At 38.8% G+C, this 13194-nt stretch overlaps 1 protein-coding gene across 3 annotated transcripts in view; it reads right to left on the bottom strand.

Annotated features, from left to right (window-relative positions):
- Positions 1-13194, bottom strand: part of MAPKAPK5 (MAPK activated protein kinase 5) — a 78026-nt gene that overhangs the window by 35804 nt on the left and 29028 nt on the right. For all 3 annotated transcript variants that reach the window (XM_089676876.1, XM_089676884.1, XM_089676894.1), the window contains exons 3-4: positions 6100-6175; positions 957-1054 (exon numbers count right to left, since the gene is read on the bottom strand). In XM_089676876.1, coding sequence (XP_089533002.1) covers positions 957-1054; positions 6100-6175 — 174 coding nt within the window. The remainder of the gene's footprint in view (positions 1-956; positions 1055-6099; positions 6176-13194) is intronic.

The following is a 13194-nucleotide window of genomic DNA, read 5'->3' as shown; positions in this document are numbered from 1 at the left end:
TTATTTTTAATGATTTGGAAAGAAAAGTAGTTTACCAGAATTTATACTTCTTAGGGGCTTGTTTACACAAGGCACATTAAAATCATGAAATCTTTAATAAAAGATGTAAAGTAAAATTACTGCTGACACATACTTTACCTTAAAACTGTCTCCACCATCCTAATAACACCTACGCTAACTATCCAGTGTAAGAGATGTATATTTTCAGGCTCCCTCTGATCTGATCACATTATCCAGCTCTCCTTAGTCAGCCAGTGTGGCTTCAGGAGAGAGGAGGGAGCACCAACAATGGATGGGCCATTGAAGACTATGGATGACATCACGGCTCTACTAGCCATTATTAGAGCACTCTCTCCTCTCCCCTCCCCTCCAGCCGGCAATGGCTGACACAAGAGATCACATGACCAGGTCAAAGTGGCCTTACAATAGGCAAGAATATAAATCGTTCCTACATAGATTAGTTGACATAGGTTTTAGGAGGGGGGGGGGCAGTTTTAAGACTAGTTATGTGTAAGCAGGAAATAAACTTTAACATGTAACAGTTGAAAAAAAGCCTGTATTTTGTAATAATGCATTTATGCCAACTGGCTGGAACAATAAATTAAACACTCAGATCAATACTGTATCTGAACGTATAGCTAGCATAAAAGAATGATTAATAAAATAGTAGAGACCTGTCCAGCAAAAGGAATTTAGAATTGTATTAGAGAAGTAATTGAAACAAGACAAACTGGAAAAGAAATTACTTTATGGCAACAAAGTAATGCGCATAGAAAAATACTTTTAAACCAGGTTATCCTACTAGAGGAATCTTACATACAGCTACAGGACAAATTATTGGTGTTCACCCTTCTGCAAAAGAATAAAAGTAAATATAATGAAAAAGAAAGCAGCATATAAAAAAATTGCTTTGGTTGAAAAGAAACCGTAAGTTGAGCAGAACTGTCTGGTCCTACCTTGGACTAGATTCGTGGGGAAACTGCACACTATTCGCATAAACATCGATGATTTGTACAATGTTTGGATGTGCTGCACACAGCATATGTAACCGTACCTTCAAGAGAAAAGAAACAAAAAGTAAACGTACATGGTAAGGATATATCTATGTAAAAAACAAATGGCAAACTTAAGGAAAACCACCGAGTGATTATCAGGCAAGAAGGTGTTATAGGAACATTTTTTGAAGACATTTGTTTGGAAAGCTCTTGACACAAAACCCCATTGGGATAACTGTGGAAACTGGTGATGTACTCTAACCTGGCATACTGCCAGCAATATAGGTTACAGATATCTAAAAGATCTACAGTCATAAGCAAAGATTGTGACTGTGCCAGGTATCAACCTTTAAATTGTGAGCTCTTCAGATTTTTTATGTTGGGGTTGTGTGTTCAATTGTAAAAAACTGTATGCTTATTTCAACAATATTTATGCACAGTACAATTGTATACTATCCGCATCAAATACAATTAGCAGTGTTAATTATGGCTTAGCTGTTTACCATTGTACCAAGGATATCAACTCCTTTGTGTGTAAACAAAAAGAAAAGTACAATAGATGAGATAATTGGCACAGCAAGACAATGCCCTGGAGTAAATTTACAGCTTTTTGTACAAAAGAAATCACTTGCGAAAGAAGTAACATGCATAATAGTAAATGATGGGAAGTGCCTCTCACCCTATAAGGTAGGATTAAACCATGTTTGTTAGCCAGTATTCTCAACTTTGTCATATTTCTGTGCAAACTAATTTGATTTTCAGTTGCTTTTGGCTAACAGAAACACTGCAGATTACAACTTTACACACTTGTAAAATACAATTGTATATCCACATGTGGCACCCAGCTAAATCCATTCTTGTGCACCCGATGATCATAGCCAGCATTTGGGCTTTCATCCTATGGATAATCACCATTTTCTCTTCAATAATTATCCTGGCCTCTTGAATACCAGACGTTATTAGTGTTACTTTATCTTCTTCAGAAGAAAGAAAATTAGAGTTTATTTCAGGACTGGGCTACACAAGTGCTTTTAGTCCTCGTTTTGGAAACTTTAGGAAAGAATTTGAATCCATCATTTTTACTGCCATTCAAGGATCCATTACAATGTTTTTCTAAATCCTGTACTGCTGACAAGGTTGTAACAGAAAAGAAGTGAGAGGAACTCTCCAACACCAGCACAGACAAAGAAGACTAGAAACTCTGTCAATTTTTTTTGTCTGCGCACATCTTGCAGATTTTCAGGTTTTCCTTCACCTCCTGCTTGATAAAACTGTTGTCACTAGGACAGAAAGGAAGGGAAAATCTCTCTAATGAAATCCTGATTAGTGGTTTAAAACCAGACAGGAGTTCTAAATCTTTCCAGTTTAGCTTTACATACATTTTAAATGGTATCGAAACACAGCAAAAAATATTATATACCGCAGCTTAGCAAGTCTTAGCTGCACTGGTGTTCCATTTTCAGGCTTTTTTACCTTCATATTTTACCTGGTGATCCTGACAGTAACACTTCCCGGCTTAAGGTGACAATGCTCACTCACTGTACTCTGTCTAGGGAGGTACAGCATTGTCAACCCGGGAAGACAGTGTGTTAGAACTACAGAACACCACCTACTTCTCTACCATTTATTATTTTTTATATAAAATATGTAGAGATTGTAAGCTCCAAGGAGCAGGGCCCTCCTAACGCTCTTGTATTGAACTGTATCGTTGCTGTAGTGTCTCCCTTTATACTGTAAAGCGCAGAGAAAACGGTTGGCACTATATAAATCATGTATTCTAATAATAATAATAAACTCACTTATTACCTTTTTTCAGAAGTATCTACCTCTCTTTGAAGCAATCTAGTGTGTGTGCTAAAATCATATTTTGAGGGCAACTATGCCAGTTTTTCACAGCTAAGAAAATAAAGAACACTTTTCACAACCACGGATTACATCTTCTCAAGTACACTTAAATCCTACTAAATTAGTTATTCCTCTCTGACCTAGATTTATTCACCTAAGAAGGGGCACCTAAAGGGCATTATCAGTTTTTACTTTAACATCACCTGTAAAAACAGAAGAACGAATGCTACAATAGGGAAAAAAAAAAGTATTGGAAAAATACAAATACACTAATAAATAAAGAGGTCTATAAACAGGTAAAGTTTTCAGCTCAGCCATTTGCCAAGCTATGTCCACTAATCCAATGTGCATTATTTATTACGGGTTACCTACAATTATAGCAAGATGTGTTTTCTTTACGTACACCACTTTAAAAGGGTAGTTTTGTTAAATGAGAAGTGTCTTTGTCAGGTAATTAAAGACAGTTACTGACTTGAGACCCAACACCCCATGCATGGACTTTACAGGAAGCTTTTATTAAAAGGTTTACACACTCATAACAAAAACCCAAAGTAAATGCAGAGAAAAATAAATCCCTCCGTTACATAAATATAATAGGGGCCTAGTGTATGAATGTGTCTTTCCAAACATTTTCCAGAACCACCAATTGAATTTAAACGTTCAGAACCATTCTGATCCGGATTTCTAGCCGAGGTGAACTCCAGTCCTTCGTCAAAACATGTTCATTAACCTCCCTGGCGGTAAACATGTATAATATTGACTGCAATTGTAATCCTGCAAGTAATTGAGTGTAAAGGTGTCTGCATGCAGTGTCTTTAACCTCCTTAGCGGTATTCCCGAGTGTAGCTCGGGGTAAAGTTTCAGTACCACAAGCGGTAACTTCGAGCTACACTCGGGCTTACCATGCGGCGTTGCTCAGGGATTCCCTGCAGCGCTTATCTTGTCCTTCGCTCCCACGCTGTGTCCCCTGCAGCGTCCCCGGCCATCTCCTCCGGCCGATGCCGGCATCCGGCTTCCGTGTTCCGGTCCCTGGGATGTCGAGACGTACGGGGGCCGGAACCGGCGGCAAATTTTAAAGTTTTAAAAAAAATGGCATTTTTTTGTAAACAATTATTACATAGCAAAACATTGCTGTTTCAAACCATTTCACATACATTTTGTCCCTACTGCTTTGTCCTGTGCCCTGCCTGCATGACTGTTCTTTCTGCCTGGAAACTGGGAAAAGTCCATGGAGTCCAAAAAGCGTCCCTTTAGGTCAAAATCAGTTTTAGACCAGCTAGAGAACATCAGAAAAAGTAAATCAGAACCACTTGCAGAATTGAGTGATAATGATTTGTGGGGAAATTCGTCAGACAATTAAAACGATTCTGCGACTTTGCTCAGCGATGTGCGAACTTGGCGCTATATTTCAAATTTCAGTGTTTTTGGTTTGATTATATTATTGAATTAAATTATATTATTTTTATGATTATTTATTAAATTATAATTTATGATTTTGTGTTTCAAGTTTTATCATATCCGGAATGTTTACTGGACTCTTGTTCGTGCAGATTTCAGCGAGTTATTCCTAAAAATTACAGACCTACAATAAAAAACTACATATTTCCATGCAAAATAATGGTACCGCTTTCAGCACCAAAAATCTGAAATAATCATACCACCAGGGAGGTTAATAAATGACTATTTATAGGGTGCCCATGGCACAGTTATACAGTGCATCCAAAAAGTATTCACAGCGCCTTAACTTTTGCCACATTTTGTTATGTAACAGCCTTATTCCAAAATGGTTAAAATTCATTTTTTTCCTCAACATTTTACAAACAATACCCCATAATGACAACGTAAAAGAAGTTCATTTTGAAATCTTTGCAATTTATTAAAAAAAAACAAAATGAAAAAACCACATGTACATAAGTATTCCCAGCCTTTGCCATGATACTCAAAATTGAGCTCTGGTGCATCCTGTTCCCACTGATCATCCTTGAGATATTTCCACAACTTGATTGGAGTCCACCTGTGGGAAATTCAGTTGACTGGACATGATTAGGAAAGGCATAAACCTGTCTATATAAAGTCCCACAGTTAACAGTGCATGTCAGAGCACAAACCAAGCCATGAAGTCCAAGGAATTGTCCATAGACCCGAGACAGGATTGTATGAAGAAACAGATATGGGGAAAGGGTACATAAAAATTTCTGCAGCATTGAAGGTCCCAATGAGCACAGTGGCCTCCATAATCTGTAAATGGAAGAAGTTTGGAACCACCAGGAATCGCAAAATGAGCGATCGAGCCTTAGCCAGGGAGGTAACCAAGCACCCGATGGTCACTCTGAAAGAGCTCCAGCGTTTCTCTGTGGAGAGAGGAGAACCTTCCAGAACTGCAGCACTTCACCAATCAGACATGTATGGTACAGCAGCTAGCCGGAAGCCACTCCTCAGTAAAAGACAAATGGCAGTCTGTGTGCCATTTGCAAAAAGGCACCTGAGGGACTATCAGACCATTAGAAACAAAACTCTCTGGTCTGATAAAACAAAGATTGAACTCTTTGGCCTGAATGCCAAGCGTCATGTCAACTATGTGAATGTCCTGGAGTAGCCCAGCCAGATCCCAGACTTGAACCCGACTGAACATCTCTGGAGAGATCTGAAAATGGCTGAGCACCGACGCTCCCTATCCAACCTGATAGAGCTTGAGAGGTAGGGAAAGAAGAATGGAAGAAATTGCCCAAAAATAGGTGTGCCAAGCTTGTAGCATCATACTCAAAACGACTTGAGGCTGTAATTGGTGCTAAAGGTGCTTCAACAAAGTATTGAGCAAAGGCTGTGAATACTTATTTACATGTGTTTTTTTTTCATTTTTAATAAATTGCAAAGATTTCAAAACTAACTTCTTTAATGTTGTCATTATAGGGTATTGTTTGTAGAATGTTTAGGAAAAAAATGAATTTAATCCATTTTGGAATAAGGCTGTAACATAACAAAATGTGGCAAAAGTTAAGTGCTGTAAATACTTTCTGGATGCACTGTAGACATACTGCAAGTGCTGCTTCCCCCCCAAGTATGCAGTGTCGGTGGTGGACGTCAAAGGTGCCTCTCATCGTTTTTTTTTTTTTTTTAAATTGTTTGATTTTTTTTTTGTTTCAACTGGAATCCTTCAACAACATAGGCAAAACAATGTGCAGACCTGCTTAGAAGTGCATTTTTTGTAGAAATAGAACAAATATTGAAAAGTATTTATTCACAAGGACAAGGAGCTCACCTCATTTCTGGCTTTTGGACGATCTATGAGAATCTTCAGTGCAAACCGCTCTTGAGTTGACTTTTTGACACATACCCTAAAACAATGAAATTAGATTAAATCTAAAATAGAATTGCTGTCTATTTAAAATAACTTATACTGATAACTACATGCATATTTATTTTAAAATTTAATAGGCATGAAAATAAACGTTTAAGAAATGTCTGAGAGAACCTTCCTTTTTCTGGTTAGGCGACAAAAAAAAAGCAGAAGAAGCGCTCAAGAAAAATGCATCTCTTTAATTTCAATGTATGTCTGCACACTGGTCCGTTGTGCTTCCCTTGCATTGTTAAAAATCCTGCTTGCCACATTTTTGGTGCATATTTGGCGAGTTAAAAAAAAAGCACCAAAAACACACCTCCCCACTGAGACCTGGTTCACACTAATGTGTTTTTTTAGGGTTTCTTACAGAAAGGCACTACAGTCCATTTAGCATGGTTTCCTATGGGACACATTCACATATATGCTTTTTTGAACAGCTGTGTTTTTGGAAATGGTCAGGGACTTTTTTAAATACAAAATTTTGTTTTTTTGGTTCAATAGACTTCAATGGAGATGCTGCAGAAAATGCATGTAGTGCATTTTTGACAAGTTTTCACATGTTGCTGCATTTTTGATGCGTTTTACGTTTTTAATCTGCCCAGCAGCAAGTTGGGAAAAAAAAAAAAAAAAAAACGCTTTAAAAACATGAATGCAAAAAAACTGCAAAATGGACAAAACACAAACTGCATTGTTGTGAACCAGGCCTGAAATGAATTGAAAATCCATCAAAAATGCACACGTGTTGTGTTTTGATGCGGTTTTTCATGACCTATGAAAAACACACCCTAAATGTGGTAAAATCGCAGCAAATCATGGGTAAAATCGCTTTCAGCGGCCATTATCGGCACCTTTTTCTGTATCTGTTTTCAGCCAATACCTTTTAGCCCCCAATATATTGGCGCGCCTCTACAACTTATTCAGTTAAAAATAGAAATGAAAGGCAAAACATTTCTGAATAGATATAAAACCATTATAAATACCCTTTTCCCTGTTTTATAAGTGACCACATACCTTCTAAGCTCCTTATGAAGCGGAGAACAGAGATCTGGGGTTGGAGAAAAAGCAGAACACTGACTTTCCCAATGAATAGCTGTGCACGGGTGGGGTTCATGAGCACAAGCCTGATCATAGGAGGAGAGCAGGTTGAGTTCCCAAGCACAGGTAGAGAACTGACCGTGCTGTGCTCTCATGCCTAGAGTGGTCAGTTATTAATAGGAAAGCAGAGGGACTCGAAGGAACACCAGGGATTTCACACAAAGGAAGCAAGAGAACAGGAGACTTTGTCATACAAGTACATGATACAACAAGCACATATCAGAAATATACATACAAATATTACATATCTTTTAAGATATTAGCGATTTCTTTGCAAGGGAGAAGAGGTCCATCACCTTGGGCCACTGGGAACAAAATGAGGACTGGCAGAGTGAGGGGTAGAGTCATAGGGTGGGCATGCCCTTGATAGCTTAGCCAGCATCCAATTACCTGAAGGTACAAGCCTATAACCCAGAATCTGTGAATACCTGGCCTAAATGTTGAGTTTACATTATTTTAGGCAATCCATTAAAATGACACCAAAAACCATACAGAGCCAGGTGATTTAAAATCACATAGACCCGATCACCTGAAAATGTAGCTTTATGGTTTTTTTCCGTAGTATATATATTAAGTGCAATGGCTAAGCTTGCTATAAGTAATGCATAGCCATCCATCCGGTAAGCATATAACCAAGCCAAAAAAGTTTTTACAACTGCATTTTCAAGCACAGGATGTTTAACCACTTGCCTACCGGGCACTTATACCACCTTCCTTACAAGGCCAATTTTCAGCTTTCAGTGCTGTCGCACTTTGAATGACAATTGCGTGGTCATGCAACATTGCACCCATATGAAATTTTTATTATTTTTTTCTCATAAATAGAGCTTTCTTTTGGTGGTATTTACTTACCGCTGGGTGTTTTACTTTTTGTGCTATAAACAAAAAAAAGAGCAAAAAATTTGAAAAAAAAAAAAAGGTTTCTTTGTTTCTATTATAAAATTTTGCAAACAGGTAATTTTTTTCCTTCACTGATGTGCATTGATGAGGCTGCACTAATGGGCACTGATAGGCAGCACTGATGGACAGCACTAATGAGGTGGCACGGATAGGTGGAACTGATAGGCGGCACTGGTGGTGGGTACTGATAGTCAGCACTGATAGGTGGCACTACTGGGCACTCACTGGTGGCACTGACGCACAACTGCTGGGCACTGACTGGTGGCACTGATGGGTGGCACAGGTGGGTGGCACTGATGGGTGGCACAGATGGGTGGCACAGGTGGGTGGCACTGCTGGGCACCGATCATCAGGGCACTGATCATCAGTATCCTGATGATCGATGCAGATCCCTACTCTGACAAATGCCGGTTCTCGGCAGGACTTTCCCCACGTTCTGACAGCGTGAGGAAAGTGCAGCAGAGAACCGGCATTGCATTTACCTGTGATCAGCGTGTCATTGGACACGGCTGATCATGTGGTAAAAAGCTGGTTTGATTGGTCTTTTACTACATCACGTGATCAGCTGTGTCCGTAGGACACAGCGATCACGGAGATCGCCGGGTGCGCGTCCCCGAGCACGTTCTGGGAGGACGTCATAAGATGCCCTCCCAGAACTGACCGGCCGCAGTGTAGCCGTCATTCAGCTATCTGTGGTCGGCAACTGGTAAGCAGCCCCAATCCTCCTCTTCTTGGGCCCGTCCCTCCAGCTGAGGGCCTCCAGAGCAAGCAGCTTGCTCTGGGGCACCCAAGCAGGCGCGTTCTCGAGCCATGGCTCCGCATGTCCAGTCACACACAAAGCCATGTCTTGGCTCCACCCCCCCCTCTCTTGATTGGGCTCACTGGCTGTGACTGACAGCAGCAGGAGCCAATGGCTCCCGCTGCTGGATCAGCCAATCAGGAGTGAGAGTCCCCAGGGAGCAGAGGCTCTCGTGGAAAACCGCTGGATCAAGGGGGGCTCAGGTAAGAATTGGGGGGGGGGGGGCTACTGCACACAGAAGGTGTTTTACCTTCATGCATAGAATGCATGAAGGTAAAGAACCTTCAGCTTTTAGAACCACTTCAAGCTGGGTACAAACACTTTTTTTTTTTTTCATTCATCCCAGTTATCTTATATTATAGATACATATAAGATAACTGGATACTAACATTTATAGTTAAAGTTGATCCAGTTAACCCTTTGATCACCCTAGATGTTTAACCCCTTCCCAGCCAGTGTCATTTGTACAATGTCAGTGCATATTTTTAGCACTGATCACAATATTAGTGTCACTGGTTCCCAGAAAGTGTCAGTGTAAAAATGTCTGCTGCAAAATCTCAGTTCCGCTATAAGGCACTGATTCCCACCATTAAGAGTATTAGAAAAAAAAAACACATTAAAACATATTCCAGTATATGTCCCATAGTTTGAAGACGCTATAACATTTGCGCAAACTAATCAATATACGCTTATTGGTATTTTTTTTAACCAAAAATAATATGTAGAATACATTTTGGCCTAAATTTATGAGGAAATTAGATTTTTAAAATTTTTTTTATTGGATACGTTTTATAGCTTACAATACAAAAAGTAAAAAATGCAGAGGCGATAAAATACCACCATAATAAAGCTCTATTTGTGGGAAACAAATGACATTAATGTACAGTGCTGCATGACCATGCAATTGTAAAGTAATGCAGGGTCGTTAGGCAAAAAATGGCCTGGTCAGGAAGGGAGGTAAATTTTCCAGAGGTCAAGTGGTTAACATGTTTATTGAAAGCATTGTGATAGCTGATCAATATTTACAAAAAAGTGCCTATTGATTCTACCAGAAACCCAGTGAGCTCATAGGTTTCTGTATACTCTGCTGCACTGAAATATCAAGCAGTGTTATCAGTCCTGCTTATCTGACCAAAATAGGTCTTTCCCTATGTTATGGAGATGAAGAGGTGTTTCTGTAGCCCAAATCAGGAAAAGGAAACATAGGGAGGCAATATTTCTCCTTCATGGAGAGAGTACAATGAGTGAGCGTTGGCACTCTGGGAAAGAAAGTATGTTACTGGCCAGATCACGAACTGACATGAAAGGCAAAAGAAGCCTGAAAAAAAAAAAAATATGGCAGTCAAGGACTGGTGAGCTGCAGTATATGACTTTTTTGTTCTTGGATATAAATGGTTATACTTTTAAATTGTATCTTACAGAGGTTACAAAAAAACATTTATATCATAGTTTTCATTGACCTTATGAGCACCATATGTACAAATCCTAATAAGCTTCTTATAGGAAGAAGGGTTTTGCATTTTATTATGGGTGTATAGTTATGAAACAACAGCAGGGAAAGCATGGCCATTATGCATCAGAAAGGTTATTGTTGGCCAAGGCAGAAATGGCAACATCAGACGACAGGACAGGCCCTCAAAAGGAAGCATTTCTGTGCCATGGTATAAATAGATGAAGGCTACATTACTGTGTCAGTGTGTGTAACTGAAGACTATAAACAAAAGGACATGCAAATTTTTAAATATAATAACATTCATGTCTACTGTCATAAACATTTAAAGTATTTCACAAGCAAAAATAAAGCAGAAAGGAAATATCAGCCATTTAGGAAATTAAATGTAGCTAAAACCATAGCACTCCTAAAAGAAAGGGATATTCAAAGCTAAAATTAAAACTAAGATAGTTACTATGTAACAAGCCCTACACCTATCTTTTTTCCTTTGAGCAAAAATGTAAGTAAAAAGACATTTATCTTAAATGTAATTACTTATAAGGACCAGCTGTGCAAAGGAAAACTATCCTTCTCAAGGCACCCACTGAAACACAACTGAAAACTCAGTTAATAAAAATAAATAAATAAAATAGTTGCCAGTTTGCATTATCTGACCTTTTCAGAATAATTATTTCACAAAGTAAAAAAAAAAAAAAAAAAGAGCTATGGTGTACAGCTTAATCAGATATCACTTTACCATAGTAATTTAGTAAAAATGATCAAAGTTCATGATGAAAGGTCTTATTACAGGTTGCAGCACTTTGTAGATACTGACTATACTTATTAAATACAGCTACCAATCCCAGGAAAATTGAGAGAAAAGTCAGTTAACCTGGAAGTGTCCCTTTCATATAGTATCTCCCAGAAGTGAGTCCACCACTCAAATTTTTGCAAATCTTTTATTCTATCTTTTCATGTGACAACACTGAAGAAATTACACTTTGCTACAATGTAAAGTAGTGAGTGTACAGCTCGTATAACAGTGTAAATTTGCTGTCCCCTCAAAATAACTCAACACACAGCCATTAATGTCTAAACTGCTGGCAACAAAAGAAAAGATAGAATAAAATATTTACAAAAATGTGAGGGGTGTACTCACTTCTGTGAAATACTGTATTACATTTATAGGAACCTGGCAGGACTGGAGAAATCCCTGGGTGACAACCAATGAAACTAAAAAAGGAACTGCTGGCAGCAAACTATTTACTAAATAAATCTTTTTAGGAACTAAAAATGTATGGCTACAGATACTCTTTAACCTTGCCATTAGGGCATTCCACAGTGCTAACGTTAGATTTACCACAAACAGCATCATGAAAAAAAAGTCTTGAGTACAAGGTTTTATAAGTCATTGAATAATGCAGCTTTATTATATGGATAAAAGCAGAATTCCAGGAATAGTCCACCCTGGCACAAAGTAAGTATACAGTGGGGATTGAAAGTTTGGGCACCCCAGCTAAAAATTTGTATTAATGTGCATAAAGAAGCCAAGGAAAGATGGAAAAATTTCCAAAAGGCATCAAATTACAGATTAGACATTCTTATAATATGTCAACAAAAATTAGATTTTATTTCCATCATTTACACTTTCAAAATAACAGAAAACAAAAAAATGGCGTCTGCAAAAGTTTGGGCACCCTGCAGAGTTAATATCTTGTACTGCCCCCTTTGGCAAGTATCACAGCTTGTAAACGCTTTTTGTAGCCAGCCAAGAGTCTTTCAATTCTTGTTTGAGGTATATTTGCCCATTCTTCCTCACAAAAGTCTTTCAGTCATTTGAGATTTCTGGGCTGTCTGTCACGCACTGCTCTTTTAAGGTCTATCCATAGATTTTCAATTATGTTGAGGTCAGGAGATTGTGAAGGCCATGGCAAAACCTTCAGTTTACGCCTCTTGATGTAATCCCCCGTGGATTTCGAGGTGTGTTTAGGATCATTATCCATTTGTAGAAGCCATCCTCTCTTTAACTTCAGCCTTTTCACAGATGGCATCAAGTTACCATCCAAAATTTGCTGAAATTTTATTGAATCCATTTTTCCTTCTACTCGTGAGATGTTCCCTGTGCCACTGGCTGCAACACAACCCCAAAGCATGATTGATCCAACCCCATGCTTAACAGTTGGACAGAGGTTCTTTTCATTAAATTCTGTGCCCCTTCTTCTCCAAACGTACCTTTGCTCATTCCGGCCAAAAAGTTCAATTTTAACCTCATCGGTCCACAGAACTTGTTTCCAAAATGCATCAGGCTTGTCTATATGTTCATTTGCAAAGTTCAAACGATGATTTTTGTGGTGAGGACGTAGAAGAGGTTTTCTTCTGATCACTCTTCCATGAAGACCATATTTGTACAAGTATCTCTTTATAGTGGAATAGTGTACCACAACTCCAGTGTCGGCCAGATCTTTCTGGAGGGATCGTGCAGTCAAACGTGGGTTTTGAATTGTTTTTCTCACAATCCTGTGAGCTGATATCTGTCTGATATTTTTCTTGGTCTTCCAGATCTTGCTTTAACTTCCACTGTTCCTGATGACTGCCATTTCTTAATTACATTCCGAACAGAGGATATTGACATCTGAAAACGCTTTGCTATCTTCTTATAGCCTTCTCCAGCTTTGTGAGCGTCAACTATTTTCAGTTTCAGTTTTCTAGACAACTGCTTAGAAGAACCCATGGTGCCGATTGTTGGGGCAAGGTCAGATGGGTCTGGGCATTTAAAACCTTTGAGATT

Source organism: Staurois parvus, unplaced genomic scaffold, assembly GCF_062004578.1.
Source record: "Staurois parvus isolate SC_StPar_1 unplaced genomic scaffold, SC_StPar_1.0 ptg000014l, whole genome shotgun sequence".
Taxonomy (NCBI): Eukaryota; Metazoa; Chordata; class Amphibia; order Anura; family Ranidae; genus Staurois; species Staurois parvus.
Note: the sequence above shows the minus strand (reverse complement) of the source record. Positions and strands in the feature narration are given on the sequence as shown.